Genomic DNA, 27,045 nt, shown 5'->3' on the forward strand with positions numbered 1-27,045 from the left:
TCGCACAGCCCCTACAGTTGCTTTCGCTTTCTTTGCCGACGAACTGCGGCTTTAGGATCCTCCCATTGGTTAGGATAACGCCGTCGATCTTATAATCGGAATGGATCTATTTCCATGCCGCATACTGGACGAAGTCAAGCGCAGCCCGGATGCTGCCACCATTGATTAAGCAACCGAACTCAGAGGGCTCTCCCGCGCTGCCCGGCAACGCATCGCTCTCTATGCCCTCCATCGCTGGGGTGGAGATATCTAGTAGCGACGAATGTCCACTCTCGGCGACAAGCTTGCTGTGAGTAGCATTTTCATGAGACACATCGCCGGGACCGGACGGGCTCCATTTTCCCCCGACTGTTATTTGAAAAGGACGTATTACTCTTCGAGGATTCCTCGACTTCGGCTCCTTCCTTTCTCACCAAGATGGAACAGCGGTTCGGAGGACAGCCTGCCTTCGCACGAGTTAGCTAGGGGCAGGAAATCCTTCTTTCTTCCACACCAGGGCGTGTTAAACGGCGCGAAGGAAAAGCTGTGCGTTATGTTCAACATTTTGCTCAACGACTGTCTGCATGTTGGACCGAAGCTTCAAAGCGATATAGCTTATATGCTATTAGGCCATCGCGGTCATCGCCTCGTCCCTGACACTGGAACGAAAATATATACCAGCAGATCGCCATTGTGGCTGAAGATCATCAATATTAGCAAATACATTGGTCCAAAAGTCCCCAGAATTTTCAACGGGCTTAAACGCTGAACAGAGTCGGCTATGGCGTGTCTAGTTCGATATACCAGGCTTTGCAAGTTAGCGGGTGCGGATACTCTTCCTCAGCTCCTTAGTTTGCGACAGGATCCTACATCTTTGTTAAAGGCGGGCGGGTTCCTGCTAAATAAAACGGCTAACCATCCCGTGGTCCTAACGTTCACCCTAACCGATTGGCTTTCCATCGCAGACTGTTGAACCTGGCCATCAACTCGCTTTCTATGACACCAATCCCGACGATGCATTTCGCTTGAAGGTAGCATCGCCGACTTCCGACGGCCAGGTTACCAAACGTCAATCGCTCTCTGTTATCGGTCGTCTTTATTATTCTTTAACTTATTTTCTCGCTCACCCGAACCGTCGTCATACACGGTCGATTTTGAATCGCACGATTCTGTTCTCGAGCAGTGCCCACCTCCAGTAATTTGATCAGCAAGCCCACTCGCATGGAGTTCGAATTTTTACTCGTCTCTTGTTGACTACTGCCGCGCTCAATGCAACAGCACTTTTGAATGCATTGGAGCGCGGGATATCTGCAGGAACTCCAGGTGCGACCAAAGTGGCGAATACGTAATGTTAAGATCAGTGATCCATGCCTGCTTTGCACAGAATAATTCCCATCGTGCAAGTGGTCCCTCGTATGCATCACCGAAGTCTTGCCTGTGGGGCTATCTTGTTTGAGTGGTGCGACTGCGTACTACCGTATCAACATCCCTTCAAACTATCACCAAAATTAGAGCGTTTATATAATGTAAATCGATGCGGGTTTTGAAACGCCCGCAACCATTGATAGGAGGAGCACATTGGATTCCTTCTCAAACTAGAGAAAGCTTAATTACTAGAAACCAACAAAATAGGTTAGTTTAAATCTTCTCAAATAATAGCCGGATATATATTTTACAGTTTATATTTCCAATATAAATGCATAACAATATAAAACAATTTTCACAGACAATACTGTGATAAAATTCTCAAAAAAAACTTCGTCTCTCTCATTTAGACTTTTTCTCGATCTTTCTAACTTCGATCCTAGTTCCTTATCTACCGTTTCGAACTGCCTCAACGCGACGGAAATGACGGACAGTATGCACCACAGACTTAACCGTACTTTCATTATTCTCTACAAAATGAATTTATAACAGAAGGAATATTGGCTGTTTCCCTGTTCTCTTAACATATGCCGTTTCTTATTTCTCATACTTGTGAGCCGGAACCTGTATTCCGTACCCACGAGCCTCCAGATGTGGCAGATTTAAAATGCATTTTAATAACAATCGGCTGCATTCACATCTAATGTTTGAATCGAAAATATCATATCATCTAGCAATGAATCGAAACTTTCATTTTTCGCAATCCAATCTGTTCTTTCATTTATCAGCGCGTCTAAATCCATTACTTTCAATGCCCTAACGAAATCGATTGGCCGTACCTGAGCGTATGCTCTGTACAAATTAGGATCGATGTGAATTTCATCCCCCGGGCATTCATCGCCCATTTGCATTTGTTTCTCATAGGCTTCGGACAGTAAATTAATATCTTGAGCGCTTATGATAGATTCAATTATTTGGTCCTGAGCCATGTTAACGTCTTCGCTAATGTTTTCACGTTTTGTAGCTATTTGATTGTTTGTGAGTGTGTTTTCTCTTCCGTCCAAGCTAGACATAGTGTTAATGCCGGCTACTTGGACATTCTTTTCCAAAAAGTAATCAGTGAACTCATAGCGTATTAGAAAACCTTGAAATCTTTTCGCAATCGCAATGGCTCTCTTCGAAACCTCTAAATCACAAGTATCATTCAAACATGCCATAATTACCCCGAGACATCCGCGATCCGCACATTCTGTCAAGATCTTTTCGATTCGCAATAGAATTTCCTTTTGCGTTAGGGTAATAATTTTCTTCTTTTCTTTTGAGAAAGTAACAGAAGGGAAAGTACCGTCGATCATTCCTTGATTTTCGAAGCCTGCGTATATCATGACTTTCCAGAAGACTAATCCGTTATACTTGACTTCCCAATGTAAGTCTATTACAGTGCAATGAACCATGGTCGAGAAGAGTAGATCCAGATGGTGAGGCGCTACTTTGCGCTTACTGAAGATTCGAGTGACGAGTAACACGGCTTCTTTTCGTACAATTCCCTCAGGTTCGACACAAGATACTTTTAGAAGATGGTCCTGAAAGCCATGGATCAATTATCGTCCCGAAAACATGCTTGTTCTGTGTTCAGTTCACTTACCATGATGTCGTATTGACTTAAGCAATTTTCCCAGATTAAATTGATCTGAGTCATTTGATTAAGGCACTTGAGCGCAGATGCACGTACGTACGGTTCCAAATCGTTTTTAGCCATCGACCAAATCACCGGACATATCCCACTATCCAAGATATATTCCTGGAACGCTGGGAATTCTGAAATAGATAGATTTGTATCTCGTAACATTATAAAGTGTCCATTTTCGGAATTTTAGTGGTGATTATTACTGTCTTGTGTGCGAAAACTAAACCAACTTACTCAGGCATGATATGCAGGTCATTGACGTTACCAATTCCACGGTGCTGTCGCGGACCTCCCAAGAATTATCATGCAATCTTTTCATCATTATCGGCCCTAAATGTTGCAAAGCTGAGCCTTGAAAATTGTCCACTAACAAAGCCAAGTTGGGTGACAAGAAGTGCTCAATACATGTTTGAGTTAATTTCAGCGCCTGGACAGTTAGCTACGAGATAGAGAAACAATTATTTGTAGATAGGCATCAAATTGGAGGCAAGAGGAAGGGACGTGTTTAAAAAGTAGATTGGTTAGCGTTAAATACAAATCAAATACCTACTATTTGTGTGATGTTGGGATTGTTCAAAAGTGCCATTGTGAAGTGCAGCAAATATGTAGATTCAAGCGATTCCTTCCATGTTATGTTGTAGCGATGTATAAGCGCTTCCAAACCTACCAGAACAGCCGACAATAGATTTGGCATTTTCACAAGTAAATCTGTATCTGCCTTTGGATGGGCATGGACTGTTCCATCTGTTGCAAACTCCTTCAAGGCATATGCCATTGTTTGAAATATCAGAATGGCCCGGTCTTGATGCAAAAGTTCACCCAGCGAAAGAATGCCATGTATTGATTTGTAGGCATATTCCGGAACCTTATCAATTTGTTCATAAAAAGTATCTCGGTAGGAGTAGCAGGCACGCAATGTGAACTCACAGGAAATTGAAAGTAACTTCATCATATAGTTGTCGAATAACTCCTCCTCAAGGCGTCTATGATACCGAAACGTGAAGAGAACCGGTATAACGTGGTACATGATCAACTGGTTCTCAAATTTTATGCATTCATTCTCAATAATAATTTCGTTTGGAGCTCGGGGACCCAGTTTGATCCACAGTTTGTGATTGATCTCCGCCAATTTCAGAACGTTAATGCAACTTTTTCGCGATATACAGAATTTCATCACATTGAAGAAGTTCATTCCAAATCGATTGAATTCGGCTGGTGGTATTTGGCCGCCAGTCCATTTATCATAAAGCAATTGGGCGTAGTTAAGGAAGGCGTAGGTTTTGAAGATTTTCAACATGAACTGTTCATTTTGAGTCATACTTGCCAACTTCCAAAGATTCAAGTTCAAATTAAATGTTTTCTGCAAATAATGTGCAATTTTAGTTTTAACTTCGCTTTCAATACATTTCAGTAGTATGAAACTGATCAAGTGCAATGTTGGTGTTAATTTCTGCTGCAATTCGGTATCATCAACGTAAATCGTCACTGCATCTTCGCTGAATACACTTTCCATTAAAGGCTTCATGATCTCATTTAACATTTCAATGCATTGCTCCTCATCGTCCAGATTCACCGAGTAATTATACAAAATATCATAGAGAAGTTTTTCGGCTTCCCGCACGACATACAGAGTTTGATTGCGTTGGCAATAACTAATTAATGAACGCCAGGAGCCTGTTTGCTTCATCCAGCCTAGTCCCAGGCTGTACTTGTTAGCTGAAGCAAGGAATTGAACATGACCGAATTTCACCATTGGTGGCATTGTGCCTTCTTTTGAGCATAAGAAGTCGTGAATACTGGGAAAAAGTAACATAGATTGATTTAATGAAAAGATTCATTTATTTTATAGGAACAGCGGAAAAACTAGTGAAACCAATGTCCCTTTAACTTACCGGAGAAATATGCGTTTTTCTCGTATTGGCGCCAGCAACCATTCATTCTCTACGACAAGCGCACTCAACCTCAACATGAAGGCAATTACTTCAGTTCGTAATTGACTCGAGTCGGTTTCTAATACGGTCAAACATTTTTCCAACCAAACAAGGACGAATGGAGACTTCAATAGAGCATTGTGGCCTGAAACTAGGTAATCGAAAGTTGAATTAATTTCAAAACGTAACAGTTGGTGACTTGCGATAAGCATCGGAAAAAAGTCGTTAATACACCTTTATAAAATCACGGAACTATCAACGAGCAATGGCCTTAATACAGTCAGTCAAGTAAGACAAAAAAGGGGAGGGGGCAAATGATACAAACCTCCAATTTGTATAGTACATAGAGCGCGTCCTTGGCACTCTGATTAGAAAATCTCAATCAGTGTCGATTTTTTGTCAGAAAAGCACGATAACCGGTATGAATGATGTACACGCACAGCGCTTTGAATTCGTATTTCGGGATGGTCAGTTATTTCACCAGTGTCCAGTATTCTTGACCTTTCGGATCGTGGAATCAGTAGGAAAAATGGTCAAGAGAGATGCAAATTTCATGGTGGTCTTCTTTTCGCAAAATGTTGACTTATCCTTGCCTAATGTGTCAGCCATGGGAAAGGTCATCACTATCTGATAGTTGCACAGCTTTGTGGTCAATGGAGGCGCCATTGTGAAGTTTTCCACATGAACTTTTACGGTACACGGCAGTCAAGATCAAACGGAAAATTATTCAGAACAACAATCGAGCAAAAGCGAGTCCACGGTTCCGATTTCGGGAAATACGGGCACTGGCTCAACCCTTCAGGATGTCCTTTTAATCATCTCGATCCTTCGACCGTTTCGTCCAATTTAAAAATCCAAGCAATAATGCGCTGTATTTGTCAACAGAAACTGCTCAGCCGTTTCGGGGTTTTCTCACCGGAGTTCGTCCCACTGTCCTTTGTGATTTTTTTGTTTGAAATATGAGGGATCCTGAATCCACATCTACTTGATGTTGGACCTGGCCAGATGAAGAGTTTTGGGCATGGCCCCTATTATTCAAAAAGTAGAAAGAAAGATGACTAATAATTTCGTCCAGTTGCCTCTGCTCTGGGCCTTTGTTTCGTCTGGTTGTCGTCTTAAATAAAAATCCAATAGAAGAATGTTCACAATTTTTGCTGTGGTCCCGCATCAACTTAATGCTGGACTTAGGACCCCACAATTCTCAAAAAAAAAATATTTTCATGTTGTGTTCTGCGAATTATATAAAGGAGCACTCAACATTTGCGAGCCGCTACGGTCACGCTGCTCCCAGGGCAGAGGTGAGGAAGCGTTTGACGATTTGCGTCTGCCTTGGAAAGAAACCGTAAAGCCTTCATTGCCTAATATTTTGGAGCTGTTACTCAAAAGTTGGAGTTCACTTTCCATGCACTACTCCCATATAGCAACAAAGAAAGAACACTAGCACAGAAGAATCGCAACTTAATCTTGATGTTAAGATCTGTAAAATGTTAGATATTGCCTTCTGTTTGTAGTTAAGTCTAAAAGCTTTCTACTAACGAAGGGAGGAGGTTGCTCCCGAAATATATATATACATAATAAAATAAAATTGTAGTTTGAAGTAAGCTACTGGTCTATCAAGTTAAGATCTGCATTTCCAGATTTTAGACAGAGGAGCGAAAGCGGATCTAGCGCTGTTAATGTGTCGAGCAACATCTAGTTTGGTGCCACCGTCCGCAGAAACCACGCTTCCTAGAAATATAAATTGATCGACGCTTTCGATGCTCTGTCCATTAAGGTAGGGGTGCGATGACCCGTCAGACTGAGAACATTAGGTTTGTTGGTGTTTATCTTCAATCCAACTCTACTTGCCTCTCTTTTCAAATCCAGAGCCATTTGGCCAAGGCGGTGAGAGAGCAAGCAGATGTTATCAGGGTAGTTGAGGTGCTTGAGGAAAGATATCATTGTCTATTCGACTCCTCCACAAGCATTCGACTCCGGACAAGCATGAAGAACGTCACCGACAACAAAAAGAAATAATATCGGTGGCAGGATGCAACTCTGGCGGACTCCGCATGGCACCTCAAAATCCTTTGACATTTTACCTCGATGCAGCATGTGTTATTTGCCACCAATATATGTTGCCCCTCCTGCGTAGAGCTCACCAGATACACTCCCTGTTGACGCTATCGAAAGCTTTCTCGAAATAGATGAATAGCAGATGCAGCGAAGATCTAAATTCAGCGCACTGTTTCAAAATGATTTGTAGGAAACCAGCCTGCTCTATGTCGATCAAGCTTTCGAGATGTCCTTTGATGCATTCCAGGATTATTTTAGCTATTATCTTTACGACGACAGGGAGCACGCAGATACCCCTCCAATTGTCATACTCAAAAAACGTGTGGCTTTTATTGGAATCTTCACGATCATCCCCTTCTTCCACTCCCTAGGAAAGGTCTCGAATTTCCAAGATTTCCGTACGAGTGGTAGCAGCAGATCTGCAATAATTGCAGGTGCAGTGGTAAAGAACTTTACGGGGAGACCATCCGTTTGAGTGCATTGAGGGCTGAACTGATTTCTCTTCTGGTTGGAGAAACAGTCCATATCCGCATGCTACGGTAACTAGCCATTTCATCCACAAAAGGGGGTACCTCAGGGGATGTAATACGGTTAAGGACAATGGTGAAGTGTTCTTTCCACCTTTTCAGTTGGTCATCATCGTGGATTCGAAGTCGACCGTTAAAGTTCTTCACAGGACTGTCGAAAGATTTGCGACCACATGAAAGCTCTTTCTTCATGCGATATACAGTTCTGAAATCACTAGCGCAATAGCCTCTTTTGTCATGGCGTACACTACGCTGTCAGTAGAGCCTTCAACGCCTTCCGTTTATCGATCCGCTTCTATGACTTCGCGGTCAGCCTGATCTTGACATAGAAAAACGTGTGGTATCTGTAAAATTGCACGAAAAATCAAAGAATGGCAATTAAGCAATTTTTTGTAAGAAAGTGGAAAATATGAAGAAATGACATTAAACACGAAGATTTTAAGTCCTTTAGTTTTTATATTTCTAAACTTGCAAAAAATATCTTGAACAGTGTGTCATAAAATGCCCTATAAAAAGTGATCCTCTCTCTAATGGTAGTCGAGTTGTCGACTACGTCCCAAAGGGGTGCTATAAGAGCTAGCTCTCAGCGGTAGCATGGAACGGGGTCAACGAGCGCAAGGAGCTGGAAGCCTTAATTTTCGTCGAGAATAGAGGCCAATAGAGGTTTGAACTTCGAGACCGCGAAAAATTCCCTGAAGTGTAGAAATGCGGGATCTGGTCTAGGCCTCGGTTTTGCGCCGAGGTCCACCAATCCAAGTCTATCCCTAAAAGCTGTCTGTCGTCCTGGCCTATGCCATCGCTCCATCTGGGGAAGGATCTGCACCGTCTTCTTTTTCTACCATAGATATTGCCCTTATAGACGTTTCGTGCTGGATCTTCCTTATTCATGCGTATTAAGTGACCCGCCTGCCGCAACCTATTGGGCCGGATTTTATTCACAACCAGACGGTCATGTTATCGCTAATAGTTTTCGTCGTTATACGAGGTCTGATCAAGAAGTTCTAGGACTTTTCAAACTACGCGCCTTCACGTTAATGTTGACAGCTAGTTCGGCGCTCATTTTTTAGCGGGAACCCTCCTGAGTAATCTCCATTTTGTTTTGTTGGTCTAACCTTCTGCTAACCGATTGTTTACCTGTTTTAGTGAAGTCTATTTCTCGTGTCCCGAGTTTTTTGTCATGGATGTGAAGGAGGAACAACATGTTTGCGTTAAATTGGGAAAGTCGTTCAGTAAGCCTTTGGTGATGAAGTGATGAGTTGTTCACGGTATCACAAGTATTATAGTTCCAATGGTTCAGGGAAGGCAGAACATCAACGGAATATCAGTTGACGACTTTAATGTGGACAAAGTTAAAGCAGTGACATCTCATTTGGGACATGTCACGAGATTTTGATTCAAAAATTGGAGATGAGAAGGGTTGCAACCAAGTTCATTCTACGAATGATAACAGAGGACCCAAAAGCGCATCGCCTGGAGGTTTGTCAGGAGTTCTTGGAAATGGTCAATACTAATGGAAACTTCTTGCAAACCATCATTACATGTAACGAGTCTTTGCTTTATGTTTACGACGTGGAAACCAAGGTGCAGTCGCCCCAGTAGAAGTCAAAAAATTCACCAAGACCAAAAGAAGCTCGCCAGGTGACATCAACCGTTAAAATGATTCATCATGAATTCTTCCCACAAAATGAGACAATCTATCGTTATTGATACCTGAGAACTTTATGCCAAAAGATTCGTCGGAAGAAGGCAGAATTGTTGGCAACAGGCGAGTTGTTTTTCCACCACGACAACGCGCTTTGTCACACCACGCTTCTCATTCGCGAGTTTTTTGCCGAAATATCGATGACAGCCATTCGTCATCCCCTCTATTCTCCTGACGTGGTTTTGGCTATTACCAAAATTCAAATACCTAATGAAAGGACAACTGTTTCAGACAATAGAGGAAGATCAAGGAAACAGCATTCATGAAACAGAGTTTTTCAGACGCATCGAACAATGGAAAGATCGGTGGGATAAGTGTATTCGCTCCCAAGGGGAGTATTTTGAAGGGGATAAAGTAGAGCAATTGCAAATATTTGTAACAAAGGGTTATTGAGAAAATCGTGGAGCTTTTTGATCAGACCTCGGATAAACTACGGAATCTTCCATCTTATAGGGGGCCAAAAATTCAACAACTGTACACGGGTTTCATTGTCGTAGCTGTTGTCGGTTGTGATTTTTGACCTCAAATAGGAGAAACTATCAACGGTCTCAAAGTTGTAGTCTCCTATCTTTATTCTTCCCGTTTGACCAGTGCGGTTTGATGTTGTTAGTTGGTTGGTTTTTGGTGCTGACGTTGTCATCATATATTTCATCTTCATTGGTGTGCAGTCCAAGATCTCGCCTGCTCGATCTGGATACATCACGGATCGTCCTTCCCATGATGTCGATAGCGTCAGCATAGACTAGTAGTTGGGTGGACTTAAAGAGGATGGTGCCTCTCGCATTTACCTCAGCATCACAAATCACTTCCTCTAGGGCCAGGTTAAAAAGGGTTTACGATAGGGCATCTCCTTGTCTTAGACCATTGTTCAAGTCAAAAGGTCTTTATCTGGCCTCACACATTGATCAGGGTCAGCCTAGTCAGTATTATCAATTTCATCGGAATACCGAATTTTCATATGGCCATGGACAGTTTTACCGTGGTTATGCTATCATAGGCGGCTTTGAAGTCGAAGAAAAGATGGCACTGATGGTCATATTCCAACAGTTTTTCGGTCGACACAGAGAGAAAATATGATCTGTTGCTGATATGCCTGTAGTGAAGCCTCGTGGGCATGGGCTAACGAAGGTGTGGGCGTATGGGGCTATCCGACCTAGGAAAATAGCGGAGAATATCTTATAGATGGTACTCCAGCAACGTGATACCTCTACAATTGCTACAATACGATAATCAAGGTGTATAAGGCTACATCCTTTTGACTTGTTGGTAAAACTTCCGCGTCTGGTGCGATTGCTAACTGTACTTTTCGAGTTCACAGACCTGTTGGTTCTCGCGGGCTTCCTTTTCCCGTCTGTGTCGCTTCTCCGCTCGACCGAGTTCGTGAGAATACAACATTACTCGGTGTGCAGCATTCTTTCTTTTTCTGCGACTAGGTCCAAATATGTTTGTGGCCGCATCAATTAAAATGTTCTTCAGGTGGTTGTGAAGATCATTTTTCAATGCTTCACCTTCTGGACCTCTATTGACTGGTGTTATGGAACGATGTGTTGTTTATTCAGTGTTAACTCCCACCTTATTGTCAGAAGGGATTCTAGGCGGTGTCGTTATTCGAGCCTGGAGCAACGAGATAGTGATCCGAACCTATATCGGTCTCGTTATATGGTCTGACATTCATGAAGGCTGAGAAGCGGTAGAGTTCAATCAACACATGATCAATTTGGTCGAAAGTGCAGTCTGGAAGGGTCCATGTTTGTGAACCGTTTTCCGCATCTGGTGTGGGGGAGAGGCGACAAAAGTATCGACTGGATACGGGCTCTGTCCCTATTTGGCTGTTAAAATCTCCAAGTATGATTTTGATGTCATACCTGGGACAGGTTTCAGTCTACTGCCTCGTAAAAGGTATCCTTCTCTGACTCTTCTATAGGGGGTTGAACGTTAATGACGCATATATTTCCAAATTTGGCTCACGAACGTAGAGCGCATAGCCTTTCGCTTATGTTTTCAAAGTCAATAACAGCAAATTTAATTTTTTTACCGAATGGCCAATATATCATGTGGTGTAGTGGCTATTCTTCAGGAAACTGGTCCCTGTCCAGCGCATCTCTTGCAATGCTGTTACATCAGCCTTATATTGGGATAGGGTATCGCCTAGATGCTGGGCAACATTCGATCTGTACAGAGAGCGCGCTTTCCATGAGAAAATGAGCGCAAATCGTTCGTCCGTTTTCGTTGCCTGATTCATCATTGTAAAATCCATCTAGTCTGAGGCTCCTTGTAACTTTGTAACAAGGTGTTTTCCGTGTAGAGTTGTCAGCCCTAACCAACCCCCAACCTGGAGGACCAGTTGGTACAATTTGTCCGTTTTAGGCGTAGGATACTTGCCTTTTGACGGCACATCGGAGACATGAACCCCGACTGCATTGCCGTGGTAACTTCGCCTCCGCTAACGCAGTGTACTGCCGCCGCCGCACTGCACTGTTTCCGTCGCGGCGGGCAGCTTGGCACGAAGCTAGCGCGCAAACTTCCTTCTTCTGATTCAGCCCGCCGGTGCCAGCAGACGCGATCTTAACAAAAACGGGAGGCGTGTTTGACTTGCTCCTGGGATTTTTTTTTTTTTAATTTTCAGTCCCTGCGGTACGAAAGTGGAGAAGCTGCGGCAGGAGTTGTATTTCTTTTCAATTCGCATTTTTAAGGAGTCGCGGTGCTCGGCGCATAAATCATTAGTCGACACCCCGTCGAGGAACATTGGGCCTTACAAGCAACAGGCTTCCAAACCTTCATCCTTTTCCCTTTGCAGCTTTTCGTTAAGAAAGAGCCCACATCGGTCACCATCGGGGGTGCAATCCACGTTTCACCCTGGAACCTATATTACCCTTTGACCGCCGGACTGCATAGATAATTTCCGCACCGCAATGGTCTGGTCAAGAACGTTACCAGTAGGCTCCAAACAAAAATTAAATCATTTTAATTAATAATGTGGCTAGGAATGAAGACGCCGATAACGCCTTGACCCACCTCCTGGTGGTATTATTCTTTGTAGTATTTGTAGTTTCTGTAGAGAAGCCACGGTCCCATTTCATTACCGGCTTTGGAATTCAGGGAACAAAGTCCACATAGGGTAAACGAAAGAAGGCCAATGCAGAGTTTCCTGAAAGCCCTAACGAAAACCATACTTTTTGCCCCTTCCGGAGGTAGACTGTATTGACATCGGTATCTTTAGAGGGAGATGAAGGCGTCTCAATGACTGTAATTTCTTGATACTTCCGTAGCGTATTTATTTGTTTATCTTGGACTTTACGATGTAAAGAACACAATTCCATAGACTCTAGTAATTGTTTCCAAAAATTACATCACTAATTGAAAACCACAGAAGTAAACACATCCAAAAACATACCCTTGCCCAGTTTCCCGGACAAATGCGATAAGAGCAGCTCCATGTAGACATCGTTTGTTGTTCTGTAATTCTTGTGCAGGAAGCTTTCCAATATTTTCTCGAACTTCTCTTGTGTATTCATGTTTAATTTCAGGTACAACACTTGCAATTGGATAGTTCTTTTGAGCTAATTTCACCGAAATCTAAATCACTTCACGTAAACACTCCACGGGCTCACATTCTCTATAGCGCAATAACCGGGACTTTGACAGCGACCTGATGATTAATTGTCATAAACATATGAGTTATTGGAAGGATTGATTGCGCTCGGTTTTTCAAGTGAATTATAGGGACTGGAAATCGGAGGCGGATTCTACGTTCAGGGTGTGTTTGATGGTTTTTAGTGAGAAGCAATGATTCTTATTTGAATAAAAAGCAAGTTTATTAAGGATTTTTCCGCTTATACTGTATTTGAAAACTATAATTTACTATTTTTGTGAAAAATTATTAACTAGAATTAGGTAAGCAATAAAAATCGTGTATTGGAACAATAATTTCTGATAAAAATTGCAATAGCAAATTCTACACGCTAAGGATTTACTACTTTAATTAAATCTTAACGTTTTTAATTAGTTTATCTAAAATCTTCCTCGTTCTATCATTCACTTTCTCTACACTGCAAAAACATTAGTAAAATCTGTCTTTTGACAGCCGTCGAAGAGCAAGAAACAACGAAGAAAGGGAAAGAGAAATTGACAAAATGCAGTTGCGTTCGGTCGTCGTCGCTGTCGGATAATATGGTGGTTCGATTGTGCGGTGCTGCGACAAGTGGAGATGTTTTCTTAATTTCTAAGTCGAAATGTTAGAATTTTCCAAGGTTTTCCGTCAAGTGTTTTAGTTAAGTGTCAAACGAGTGCATTTCGCAGGCGCTATGTCGTCGGAAAGGTATGAGAAGATCGGAAATTTGCCTGAGAAAAGCGTCGTGGTCGTCGCCCCAAAAGGAGTGCAGCTCGCGCGAACCAAATGTCGCATCTGTCAAAATCGATAAAATTTTTGGGGTGCAGTCCTTTGAGTTTTCGATACGCCTCGCAATGCTCGCAGAGCGCCGTGAACGGAGCAAAACAGGACATTTTAGCAATGCAACCGTGAATGCGGCGTGAGAATACTCGTTCTGCTTTGGTTGCGCATTTTCATTTTTTTTTCTTGGCTCGAGCCGTTCCGATGGCCTTTTATTGTGAGAGAAACGCACGGCCGGTGCCTGTTCTTTTTATTTCTGACACGACGAGTGCTTTGTGTGATTTATTGGTGTTTTCAGTTTGAAAAAGCTTGACGAGATTGCCCAAGTGGATTGAAACGAGATGTTTTCCCATTCCAGAATCGAGTGGGTCGAGATAATCGAGCCCCGGACTAAGGAGCATATGTATGCCAACCTGACGACGGGCGAGTGTGTCTGGGATCCGCCAGAGGTAAGTCGGAGAATTGTTCACACTTTGCTGCACACGGTCTGCTTTTTCCACTCATGTGCGCATTATCGACGAAATTATTTCGAGATTACAATTCAGAGTTTCCTTGAAAGCCGAACAAGAGCGCTCGCGAGGCTGCAGCGAAATAGGGCAAGGGCGTTTGGATAGTTCTTGAAAGGCTCGAGCAGGAACTCAATGACAGCGTTGGGAGGAAATCGCCTCTTGATGGAAGAACACATGCCACAGACGATTCGAGTTTCGAGCTTCGGTTGGGACGGAGCCGGGGACGTTGAGAATTTCTTGGATTTATGTAACAAAAGAAATGTGTTCGCGACGGCGGCGGAAGGGATCCTTTTGTAAAAATAACTTGCTAAAGTGAGTTGCCGGCACTTGAGTGACATAACGAAGGATACTTTCTTGCATCGTTCCGGATATTCGCGAAAGAAATGCTTTTTGAAGCTTTCTAGTGCTCGAAATGGTTCTAAAGTGCACAGAAATGCATTGACCGAATCTGTCCATGCTCCTTAGCACATTAAAGCAGATTTTCGTATTGCAATTCTTCCGAAAGCATGTCATTGTTATAATTCATGCTCCGAAACCCTTTTGAAGGCTCTTTCAACTACCTAATGTGAAATATTCCTCGCCAGTTACTTAACCTCTGCTCCCACTAATTTTCAGAACAATAGGGTTACCCTCGACCTAGTCCATTATCCTGATTAAGGTCAACTTGAAACTCAGCCAACCATTTTTGTGCAATGTGAAACGTGGTGCACTCTCGGAATGAACTCCTTCTAAGGCTGTTTGTCGCAATGCCAACAGGAAGCCTCCTTAGAACTCATTACCCATTACATGTAAATGTTTTTCTTCCTCTGCACTTTAGACGCATTTTCACTATGCAAGGTCCTTTCTGAGCTAATGTGTAGAAACAACAGCTGATAAAGGCAACGTGATGTAGATAGTTTCATAGTTATGGTTCCAAATGGTTAAAATGATATTAAAAAACAATGACAACCGTTGATGTAAGACTTAGATAGCCAATCCTAGTAATGCTGCTGTCTTCTTGGCATTTCCTTTTTAATCATTTTTTAGTGACAATCGATGTGGCACCAGAGTAGAGCTTTCTACTGCGAATCTAGGATATGAGAGGCATTTGTCATCTGAATTTGGTTTGACAAAATATCACGATGTTCATTCTGTTATGTTAAAGTCGTTGAAAAACACAATTCCACAAACTACTAAGGTCATGACTATTGTGCTAAGAGCAAGCAGGCAGAGTCCAGTCCGCTCAGATCTTCAGAGCCGGCCCGAAGCATTCATGAAGGAAAGCAACGCTCCTACTCTGCAGCTAGAGGTGTCCGTAGCCCGTCTCCAACTAGAGCTGGACAATCGCAAAGGAAGTGCCTGACGGTTTCCCTCCCTTTTTAAGCAGTTTCCGCAATGCGAATTGTAGGGAATCCTGAGTCTGGTGGTATGGTCCTCCAGTGCCCCGTCAGTCTGCCGAAATCTTTTATGCATTTGTCCGCGCCTGGTCCAAGAGCTTTCACGATCACGTTGTGTTATAGGCGGACCAAATCTTCCTTGTGTCCGGATAGCTGAGTAGTTACAGCATAAGGCTGTCGTAAGGAAGGTCGCGGTTCAAATCTCGCTGGTATCGTGATTTAACGTCGGATACAGTCGAGCTGCGAATGCGTACCTGAGTCAAATCAGGGTAATAATCTCGGGCGAGCGTAATGCTGACCACATTGCCTCCTACATTATACTGTAGCGTACCATTACGGTCTTGAATGAAGTGCTCTAACATACTTCAAGGCCCTGATCCAATATGGATTGTTGTGCCAACGATTATTATTATTATTAAATCTTCCTTGACTTGGCGGTGGTGATGAGCTTTCGGCTCCCTTCACAGTCGCCAGCGGGACACGGATAATGCCAAGAGGAGAGCCCTGCTTGTTCAGTCCGTCAGCAATCTGCTCGAAGAATTTAAACTGTCCATCGCGGCTCGTAGGTAGATAATCAACGTCCCATTCTTGCCATTAAGACAAGAAAAGTTGTCAATCCAGTGTGCGTTTGTGTCGACCTTTGGCAAGTCGAAATAAATTTCTCTCATCATCCCGAATGTCTAGTGTTCATAGAAGACTTCTTGTGTTTTCTGTTCTTCACAGTTGCGTTCTTATAAATTTACCAATTGGGTAGCATTTTATCGATTGGAAACTTGCTAGCAGTGTTTTGGACTTCATTTGGACATCATTACTGACGAACCACGTACCAGATTTGGTGACCTTAAGATTGCATCTCGGCTTTGTGATCATATTTTTAGCTTTTAAAGTTGGTAATGGTCGACAGATTCGCAACTTTTCTTTTCTTACGAAATTATCATTATCAATAACGCTGTAACCGGTATCCAGTCTAGGGTTGCTTTAATAAGGAACTTCATACATTCCGGTTTTGGGCTGAGGTCCACTTGATTTGGATGAAAGCAGTTTGTACATCTTGTGTTCCGTAAAATCATGGATAGCTCTTTGCAGGATCAGTCTCAAAAAGATGCAAATAGAGCATTCCCTTGTCTTAGATTGTTGTTGGTGGTGAAAGATCTCGAGAGTGATCCTGCTGCATTGGTCAGAATCAGCCTAGTCAGCCTTATTGACTTAGTCGGGATAGCATTGGAATTCCACCATGAGATAATAACCCTTTGCCAGTCATCAGGCATTGATTCGCTGCCCCAGACATTTGTGGTTTGTGGTGGCAGCATTTGTCTGTTGTCTTCAGTTGGCCGAATATTCAACTCATCTATATTCTGGTTGTTGAGAAATTGATCAAAATACCAAACAGCTTTGGGCAAGTTGCTTGAAATCAGCTTTCTTTTGAGATGCTATGAAAACATCATCTGCATGGAACAGTGTGACAAGAACGAGAAGTGGCTAGAGGACATTTCCTTGATGAATACTATATACTACTGCCACCGTTCGAACTTAAACTTTTCGGAGAGGTGGCGAGATGTTATTTTCTTAACGAGTGCCTACCTTTTCAATAACGGGATTGTAGAACACGCTGAGCCAGAGTGTTGGATTCCAGTTAATCGCTCTCCACAGCCCAGTTGCGATGTCATCAAGTTTTGTTGCTTTGACTCGTTTAATTCGTTTGATTATCTATTCAACTTCTGTGGGATTGACAGGTGGAAATATTCCAAATGTCCGCTTGCGGAAGCGAAAGACGAGCGACGAGCCAGTGTGCTTTTCTGGTTTCAACGGTGGCTTGATTTGCAGGATAGAATCCATGGCCGATTTTGAAGGCGATGGTCACGTAGGGAACCGCTTTTGTCTCAGTGACGCTGAGAAATTGACTACGATTTATGAGAATTTAGTCGGAACGAGTCTTACCTTTCCCACTATGAAATGCGGAAAGATGAGACATTAAACCATGTATTGACAAAAGTTAACTAGTGAGTGTCGGCAAGATAGGCGATACACTCGCCACACTCATTGTGTGTGTCAAAGGCTTTACTCCTATGATGTTACAGGTTACAGGACTTTGTGTCGAGCAGTTTTCGTCATCGACATCTTTTTGTGGTGCGTAGGCGGTAAAAAAAAGAGTCGTGGGGTTAGTTGAGATAATAGTGAGCTCTATCAACCGTCCATCAAATTGCCTGACTTCTTTAAAGCCATCACAGAAACTCAGATATGGCAACGCCGACAACATATTCAGTTTCATGGCCTACCAAAGGAATCGGTTTTACTTATTGATATGAAATTTGGTGTTAACGAAATTTTGATTAACACTATTCTACGTTGAGTCAGGGGGGGGGGGGAGGTCTCCATACATGCAAAAGGAGGGTCTACATTTTTTTGCCCAATATATCCATGTGGGGTATCAAATTGACGGTTCCGATTAGTACTTTCCAAAGTCGGTTTTAGTTTTTTTCATTAGTTTGGGGAGGGAGTGCCATGGCTGCAAAGTTACTATTCCTTTTATGAACTCATTCTCAGAAACTACCTAACTCACTATACGGTGTCTAGGTTCCGAAATACCTTTCATACAAATATCTGCTTAAATAATAGTATAATTGTTAGTAATCGACTGTAAATTGCAGTATCATCTTCTTCTTCTTTTTCTTCAGCCTTTGCCCCGTTCACAAGCGGGGTCGGCTCGTCGTGATCGGTTTCGCCTTTTGGCTCTCTCAAATGTCTGACTTGGATGCGATCTCGAGGCTTTTAAATCCTCATCCAGCGTATCAAGCCACCGTTGTTTCGGCTTGCCTTGGCTTGGTCGTTTACCATCGACTTCGATGTTCAGACCAATCTTGGCAAGTGAATTCTCGTTAGTGCGAATTGCGTTACCGTAGTTTTTCCACGATCGGTGCAACCCCATAACGATCGCGGGTATCCTCATTTCGGATGTGATCAAAACATGCCACGCCACTGGTTCAACGCAACATTTTCGTCTTCATTGCCGAAAGACGCCGTTCATTGTCTCTTATATTCGGCCAACACTCAGAACGATAGAGGGCGACAGGAAGGATGACATTGCGGTAAATTTTAGATTTGAGACGTTCGTTGATACGTCGATCACAAAGAACACCAGTAGTGGAACGCCACTTCTCCCAGGTTGCGTTAATGCGTGAAGTGATTTCTTAACGCAGTTCTCCATTGGCTGATAGGGTTGACCCGGGGTATTTAAATCGCTCAGTTATGGGCAGATTGCTGCTGCAAACAGTGACTGTGGGGGGGGGGGGGGAGATGGGGATCGGCCGTCAAAATCGATCGCAAAGAACACCAGCTGTGGAACGCCACTTCATCCAAGTTGTGTTAATGCGTGAAGCAACTTCATAACGCAGTTTTCCATTGACTGATAGGGTTGACCCGGGGTATTTAAATCGCTCAGTTCTGGGCAGATTACTGCCGCTGACAGTGATTGTGCCTGTTTCATTTCATGCCATTCTGGCACTAAGTGTAGTCGTAGAGCTTACAAGTTGAGTTCGTATGGCACACAGTCAAATGCTTTTTCTAGATCCAAAAATGCAATGTAAAGAGGGCGATGATTTTCATGGTGTTTCTCCATGAGTACAGTGCAGCGTGTATTGCGTCAGTGGTTCCGCAGTTCTCGACAAATCCGCTTTGATTCACGGTTATTTCAACAATTTTGCGCATACGGTTGTCAAGAATGCGTTCAAAAATCTTCATGATATGGGAAAGTAACCGGATCGGACGGTAATTTGAACATTCTTGAGGACTACCTTTCTTTTTTCATATTGGAACTGTGGTACAGTGTTGTGTCCCAGCTCTTCGCTTTCCAGATTTTATTCGATTTAGTGCTTCCTGGGCTTTAGTTGTGCTGACAGTGAGTCCTTGAGGGTTTAACGTGAGCACCTGTCTGGAAAACTTAATCCCACGGTCTTCTTAAGACACGGATTGATTTTGTGACCACAATCAGAGCCCCGCTGAGAATAGCAACAACGGTACCAGTCTATACCAAGTGCATGGCTTAGCATTCATACTGGTGGATGCAGGAATTACCTAAATCTCTACCGAACTAAGGAGTACGGCACCCGTGTTGAAACGCAACACCACGCCGAGGCCCGAAGGTCTCTTCTCGCTTGAGCATAATCAACAACCCCTATGAAGCTCCTAAGCCCAACCGGAAATAACCGAGCGGTACTCATATACAACGGGAGTTCACCCGAAGTATGAGTGTCCAGGGGCTATCTCGGTTCCCATGGTACCAGTATACCCCTGGTGAGGTTTCGTGACCAATTTGCCAGTTCAGATGAGTCCCCTTGCAGACTTGCCCTGATTAGGCCTTTGCCGGCAAGCCAAAGTGAGTACAGCGTCTCCCGGTGCCACCACTATGGAGGTCCTCCTCGGCCATTTAGTTTTGGTTTGGCCGACAGGGTTGCCGCCCCGCCTTCCTCACCGCTACCTCTGAGCACCAAGTTGCGCTGCCAGATGGAACTGCTCCAAATGTCGGCAATGATTATGGAAGTGGCGGACGAGTAAACTCTTCAGTTGAAATCTGCCCGAATTATTCTTGCCATTTATCCGTCGCGGTTCCACGGTCGGTAAGCGAAGTACCGTTCTTGTCATTAACACAACGGAAGTGTTCGATATTCTGTGTGCGTTTGGCAAGTTGATTCAGATCTCTCTCGCCATCCCGAGTGTCCATTTTATCGTAAACATTTTTGCAATGCTCCGCTCTTCGCTTCCCAGTTGGCATTCTTATAAGTTTACATTGTCACTTTCGAGAGGCATTTCGTGCTTCACTGATATTTGGGACTTTTCAGAAGGCATATTATCCACCGTCTATAATTAATTGATCGAGGTTTTGAATTAGGGGGTAGTTTGTTAGCCGAAGTCTTAAAATGAAAGATTGCTTTGGAAGATATTTTTCCATTTTATTGGTTAAAAGTATCAGAGAATATCAAAAAATCACTTTACCCATATATTCTACACTATACCTAGATACGAGGGGTCCGTGAATCAAAAAAGTAGGGAGTAAGTTGCTCCCCATTTGGTCCGGTCCAGCATTAAGTTGATGCGGACTTAGGACCCCACAATTCTCAAAAAATATGGTATGAAGTTGTCATTAGGTGCTGCTGAAACTTGGCCGACTGAATGAAACATTCTTGATGTGGGCGCCAGGCCATTCAAACATCGCTGGTAATGAGGAGGCTGAAAGACTGGATCGCTAAGGGTCTGGATCCACAATGATGTGGCCAGAACCAGTTTTTGATATCCGGTCATCCACCGTCAAGCCTACTCTGAAGGGTGAAATTGCAAAGATTGACGCAGCAGAGTGAGAAAATTTGAACTCTTGCTAGTAGGCGAAAATCCTGATGAAAGACCCTGGGGCAGTTTTTTTGTCTCTCAACATATAAACTCTAGCAGGGCTTTTAACGGGTCACTGCTCCTTAAACTACCATATGGAGAAGATCGGAGTGGTCGTTTTGGTTATATGCAACCAATGTGAGGAGGAGGAAGAGACGGCCCTGCACTTCATATGCAGCTGCAGGGCCTACTAAAATCCCAAACGGAGACACTTAGGCAAAGTTTTCTTCAATGAAGAATCTGCACACCCTCTGTTCTGAAGAACGTTCTCAGATTCGCTAAAGCCAGTGAACGTCGCAGGCAGGAACCATTGATTAGGCGATTTACAGGGATAATACAATAGACTTAACACAGGCCTGAGCCCCCAGTAATCTAAACTAAACTATCTCAACACCAAAATTAAGTTGAGACTAGTGTTCTTTCTGTGTTGTCATATGGGAGCACATCGAAAGTGAATTCCACTGTTATTCAAAAGCTCCAAGTTTTCGTGAATACCTGCCTGCGTCGTATCCTCAGAGTACCCTGGCTTAACACTATCTCAAACGAAGAGCTTGGTCAGCGTACATTTCTGATACTTGTAAGTACTATGATCGGAAAGCGGAAGTGGCACACATTAAGGAAGAACAACAATTGCATTGCGGGCTACACTATGCAGTGGAATCCACTCTCCCAAGATAGCCTATTAGTTTGCCGCAAAAAGGGCAGTTGCCGCAGAACAGTAGAGGAGTCGTGCGAGGGTCACGAGAAGTCGTGTGGGGAATTGAAGCGCATTTCAAATAACTGCGAACCATGGCGCGTAGATGTGGTTGACGTGCTATACTCCGCCAAGTGGTAACAGAAAAAAAGCGGTCTTTGGAAACCCCCTTAATTGTTGGTCACTTACCCGATGGGATGAAGGGGCCACTGCACTGAACCGGTGCAATGGCTAAGTTGGTTTGAGTGTCAGCCTCTCGATCCCTGCTCCCGAGTTCGAATCCTGACTGTATCATGGATGTTTGTGTTCGCCTTTTGTCTTAGCCCCTGTTGTTGTAGGCTCACAATTTACATGGCATTATCATGATAGCCCCATTGTGAATGGAATTGGGGGAAATATATAAATGGTTGCCATTTACCTCTTGATGAGGTATAGCCCATCAACCACGCTTACGCGGCATCGCTCGCGGTTCGTTGAAATGTGCTTCAGCTCACCGCAGGACTTCTCGAGATGTCCACACTCTTCCTCTACTGCTTTGCGCCAAGTGCTCTTGGGGGCGATCAGCAACGGAATTGACGCCCCTCCTCAATGTGTGCCATTTTCGGTCTTTCGAGAACCTCGCGTACGGATGGCAGGGGAGAAAAATAGCAATAATAATATCACTTCCCATTTAAACTTGATTAACTCCTCCATATATAGATTTTGGTAGCTGTCATGAATTTATTCTTCTGTTAACAAGCTTGGAATGTAACAAGCAATTTTTTAAAAAAAATATTGTAATCGTGAATTCCCCATATTAACACAAATATTTTAATTGTCCTAATTGTAGAACTACAATTATCTCTTGGTCGCCCTACATACATGGTTTCAACAATAGCTAAAATAAAAATAATGAACAGAAATGAGCTTATGCAATAGTTCAGTAAATAGGCAAACTGAGCCCAGCCAGACCGCAATGACCAAATATTAACTGTGTAGCAATAATTACGAATAAAATGCACTCTCTGGGTGACCCAAATAGATTCCACTTCATTTCATTTCGTTAAATACACACAATGGCCCTGCTCACTACTCAGAGACGAGGGAATTTCACTATAAAAAAGTAAATTGTTTACAACAAAAATTTCAGTTGGCTTTTTATTGAAACTTATGGCAAAGTTCATTGTCGTACGGTTGGAATGGCGATAAGAAATTTAGGAGCCGCTTCATAAGTTTGTTCTTGGCGTATAGAAGTTTGGGGAGTTCATAGTGTACTTTTTGAAATTTTCAGCTCTGTAGGTTATGCCTGAGTGCTCGCACTAGAGCGGAATATTTAATTTCTGCACAAAGACTTTCTACGGTTGGAAGATTGCCTGGGGCGGTTTCATTTGCCACGCGTCCTGAAATCCATTTTGAACTCGAGAAGTCACCATCTGGGAAACTGAACTGAACTTTCTGATTAATAAATTATGAAGTTAAATTTAATCTTATCAAAAGTCGAAACACAAAAGTACTCCGAAGTTCAAATTGGGGCAGTGGAGGCTAATAAGTCTTTGAGTAAATATCTCTTTCAGATTTCATATCCTGGAATGAAGCTACTTCTACAATTTAGGCAATGAACTCGAAAAATGTTCAATATCAAACGTGGTGTTTATGCATATTGGGATGGAAGAGGATACACTCTCGTCGAATACTCTTTTCATTTCAATAAAAACATCCCCTCCCCCACACATTTTTTTTTCTATTTAAAATTCAGCCTTGACCTGATGAAAAGTAAACTTCAGGCAAAATCATGGCAAAGCAGAAAAACGAACCAAATTTCAAGTTGAAAAGCAAACTCGGAAGATTTTCCATTAAATTGCGCCTCTGGCCAGTAAAATGTTTATTCGCCCATTAAAAGCTAACACCAAAAAACTGAATTTGGTTCCTCCAAGAGGCAGCGATCGGTTAAACTCCTCGGGGGCAGCCAGATAGAAGATTGAGCAAAATCGTCTGCCCGCGGGCTCAACCATCATTCTCCTCTCTATTTCGATCTAAATTCTTCAGACCATTAATTGTTCCATAACAGCGTAACAAGAGAATAATTAATAACAAACGCGCCATGGAAATGATGCTGATGATGATGACGAGAGTTATATTAAATGGAAAGAAGCGGCATAAGCGGATTTTCATGATTAAAACATCTGCAAAATAAATTGACGAATCATTGCGATGCGCAGCGGAATCGAGGCATCGAAGAGGAAATCCGAAAGCTAAGTATCGGTAGTGCTCATTATACGCCTTATTGGCGCTGGTCGGAAAAGTATAAAGTCTGACTGGGCATTTTGAAATTGTGATTTTAATTCGATTAAGTAGCATCTGGGAGTACAGTTATTTAACAGTATGAACCCTCGTAACGAGCTTTGAAACATTGAAATTTGTAACGAGATTTAATTTCTCTGCAAAAATGGTTGTTACATGGGCTCAATTTTGTAACTATCGTTGGTAATGTACATGTAGACTCAGTACATCCGGATGGCTTAGTGGTTAGGCATGGAGCTTTCGCAACGGAAGTTGTGGTTCAAATCTCACTGTCTGGAAGAGGGATTTGTACTTAAGGTTCGAGTTCCGGTATCAGTCGGCTCAGCTGCGAATGAGCGCTTGAGTCAAATAATAATAATAATCTTTGGCGCAACAATCCATATTGGATCAGGGCCTTGAAGTGTGTTAGAGCACTTTATTCAAGACCGAGACGGGACACCACAGTATACTGTGGGAGGCAATGTGGTCAGCATTGCGCTCGCCCGAGATTATTACCTTGATTTGACTTAGATACTCATTCACAGCTGAGTCGACTGATATCCGACATCCAGTCACGATAACAAATTCCTCTGCCCCTAGCGAAATTTGAACCGCGATCTTTCGCTACGACAGTCTAGCGCTCTAACCACCTGCCATCCGGACAAACCAAGGCAAAAATCCCATGTGAGCGCAACATTAATCGAGCTTCCTAGCATACTATTATGATCTCGCAATAAAGTCCTTTAACAGATCCAAGTTTGCATTCAAATTACGACTGTAACCATCCTTATTGACTACCGTCGATAACAAGGGCAGAACTATACATAGCATTGCCATAAGTTCTATCAGTCGATGCGTATAGCGAGAAATGTTAGGTCGCCGAAACTGGTAACACTGCGCACGGAGAGTACTTAATCATACTCCACTCCCGCCAGACTTTCAGGTTCTGAAGGTCAGTACCGCGTGAACGATGAAGTTCGGTAACTACGAAAAAAGAATCCCGATTATTGCGTTGCACCAATGTGGGAGTACGCCGAAAAAGATTCATCGTTTGTTAAAAAAGCTGACGGTAAACGAACGATTCGTTTTTAGGACATTCGCTCGATACCGCGAAACAGCTGAAGTGGTTAACAGGCCGCGAGAGGGGCGCCCGCGCTCCGTATGTCGTCCGAATGTCGTGCATGTTGTACGTCAGTGTGTTCGTCGCAATCCACTGAACAAGCAGAAACGAATGTCGGTGGAAATGGGCGTTTCAACCTGCAGCATGCCAAAGCTCCATCCTACCTGTTGCCAGCGAGAATGACCAAGCGGCAGGATTTCCCCTACGTCTTTCTGATGCAAGAGCCGTGGGTTCGATTTAACAGAATCGGTGGCATTGGATCAGCAAAGGGAGCTAGGATCTTCCACGATGAAAGATCCATAAGACGTAGAACTTGCGTCCTGATGTCAAGACGGTTAGAGGCAACCATGCTGAGACAGTTCTGTTCTCAGGACTTGCCTACGGTCATCATATAAATACCAGATAAATGGCGAGAGGAAAAAAATCATAGTTGCCTTCGTTTATTTACCCTATGATTCTTTGTTAGCTCCACCGACGCAAGGGCTTAGGGATCTGGTGGGGTATGCAGAATCAAGTGATCTCGAACTCTTAACAGGTTGCGATGCGAATGATCAACACATTTGTTGGGGCACTAGCAAATGCAATCCAAGAGGAGAGAAGTTATTTGATTTCATCACTTTAACTGGTCTTATGACTGCAAACGTAGGGTGGGCTCCTAGGTTCGGGGGATTGAGAAGAAGCGAAGTAATTGGCCTAACAATCTGTACTTCAAAAGTATTAGAATTGATTACACACTGGCGAGTGCTAGACAAGGTCTCACTGTTAGATCACCGATACCTAGAATCCAATCTGACTATTGCGGGCGAACAGTCTGCAGTACAAAGACAAAGTTCAATGAACTTCTTGGCAATAAAGTACAGTTCCCTAAGCGACTAAGGACTCCTTTGGCGCTGGAAGATGGATTGAAAACTCTGGACTGCACACTTTTAAAGTGCTATGAAGAGGCTTGTCCTAGTTCCCGAATCCAAAGCGGCAAAACGGTTCCTTGGTGGAACCGGGAAAATCGACCAGGCGACTTCCGAACCGGGCTTGCAAAAGTTATAAAAACGAAGACTGGTTAAATTTCAGGAACTCACAGCGTGAATTTAAGAGACTCGTTAGGTGAAACGAGACTTCTTTAGAGCGTACTGTGAAGAACTAGAAGGCGAAAGAGAGACTTCAAGGCTGTGCAGATTCCTCAAAAGCGATAAGTCGGTGAAGTTGGACCCTCTTAGAAAACCCGACGGTACTTTCACGAGTTTCAGGCTGGATTCAGTACAGACGCTCCTGGAAGTACACCATCCGGGAGAAATGGTGAGAGAAGTGGCAGGGGGAGAGTTGACGGTTCTTGCAACCCCTTCAACACGCAAGTGCTGTAAGGGGAACTGGAACACTGCGAAAGCGGTTGTTACCCATGAAAAGGTGAGAGCTGCCATACTGTCCTTTGAACATTTCTAAGCACCTGACATGGATGGCATCTATCCGACAATGCTATAGAAGGGTATGGAGCACTGAGAGCAACCTTTAAGAAATATTTTTCGAGGATGTCTTGCTCTGGGCTACTTGCCTTCCCCCTTGCAAAAGGTTAAAGTAGTCTTCATACCGAAACCTGGGAAAGAAGACTATTCTAATCCAAAGAACTTCGGACAGATCAGTTTGACTTCATTCTTGCTCAAAGGTTTGGAGAAACTGGTGGAGCGTCACATTCGTGGAAACGCACTTAGTTCGCACCCGCACAATGAAAACCAACATGCTTACCACCGTGGAAAGTCTTGTGAGTTTGCTCTTCATTCTTTGGTCACAAAGAGAGAGGATGCAACTTTGAATTGTAAGTACGCGATGGGGGTGTTCGTGGGCATTGAAGATGGTTTTGACTGTGCGTCTTTTCAAAAACTCTGTGATGTCGCCAGAGTGCATGGTGTTGTTGATGCTTTAATTAAGTGGATTCATGCTATGCTAACGCAGACATTGCTGTGCGCGGAGGTGGGTGTCGATCACTATCTGACTACAGAAGCAACGAAGGGCTGCCCCCAAGAGGGTATGCTTTCGCCACTTCTGTGGAGTATGCCGACCGACTCAATACTATGCGAACT

The 27,045-nt window shown here is 43.4% G+C and overlaps 2 protein-coding genes across 5 annotated transcripts in view; one reads left to right on the top strand and one right to left on the bottom strand.

Annotated features, from left to right (window-relative positions):
- Positions 1 to 1,645: 1,645 nt before the first annotated feature.
- LOC119651808 lies at positions 1,646 to 12,883 on the bottom strand. Of its 2 annotated transcripts, none has more exons than XM_038055597.1 (6): positions 12,641 to 12,883; positions 4,924 to 5,107; positions 3,582 to 4,827; positions 3,266 to 3,470; positions 2,990 to 3,162; positions 1,646 to 2,927 (listed from the first exon to the last, which is right to left on the bottom strand). In XM_038055597.1, exons 1-6 carry the CDS (start codon positions 12,759 to 12,761, stop codon positions 2,019 to 2,021), a joined length of 2,838 nt encoding a protein of 945 aa, XP_037911525.1. In that variant the 5' UTR covers positions 12,762 to 12,883; the 3' UTR covers positions 1,646 to 2,018. The 2 variants fall into 2 exon arrangements, with proteins under 2 accessions (XP_037911525.1, XP_037911524.1); XM_038055596.1 differs by having other exon boundaries at positions 4,924 to 5,113.
- A 514-nt stretch (positions 12,884 to 13,397) lies between these two features.
- The window catches only part of LOC119651103, a 51,379-nt gene continuing 37,731 nt past the window's right edge, over positions 13,398 to 27,045 (top strand). For 2 of the 3 annotated variants that reach the window (XM_038054460.1, XM_038054462.1), the window contains exon 1: positions 13,398 to 14,085. In XM_038054460.1, the coding sequence (XP_037910388.1) occupies positions 13,978 to 14,085 (108 nt within the window). In that variant the 5' untranslated portion in view covers positions 13,398 to 13,977. The remainder of the gene's footprint in view (positions 14,086 to 27,045) is intronic. The other variant, XM_038054461.1, reaches the window with a different exon arrangement.

Source organism: Hermetia illucens, chromosome 3 (assembly GCF_905115235.1).
Source record: "Hermetia illucens chromosome 3, iHerIll2.2.curated.20191125, whole genome shotgun sequence".
NCBI classification, from domain to species: Eukaryota; Metazoa; Arthropoda; class Insecta; order Diptera; family Stratiomyidae; genus Hermetia; species Hermetia illucens.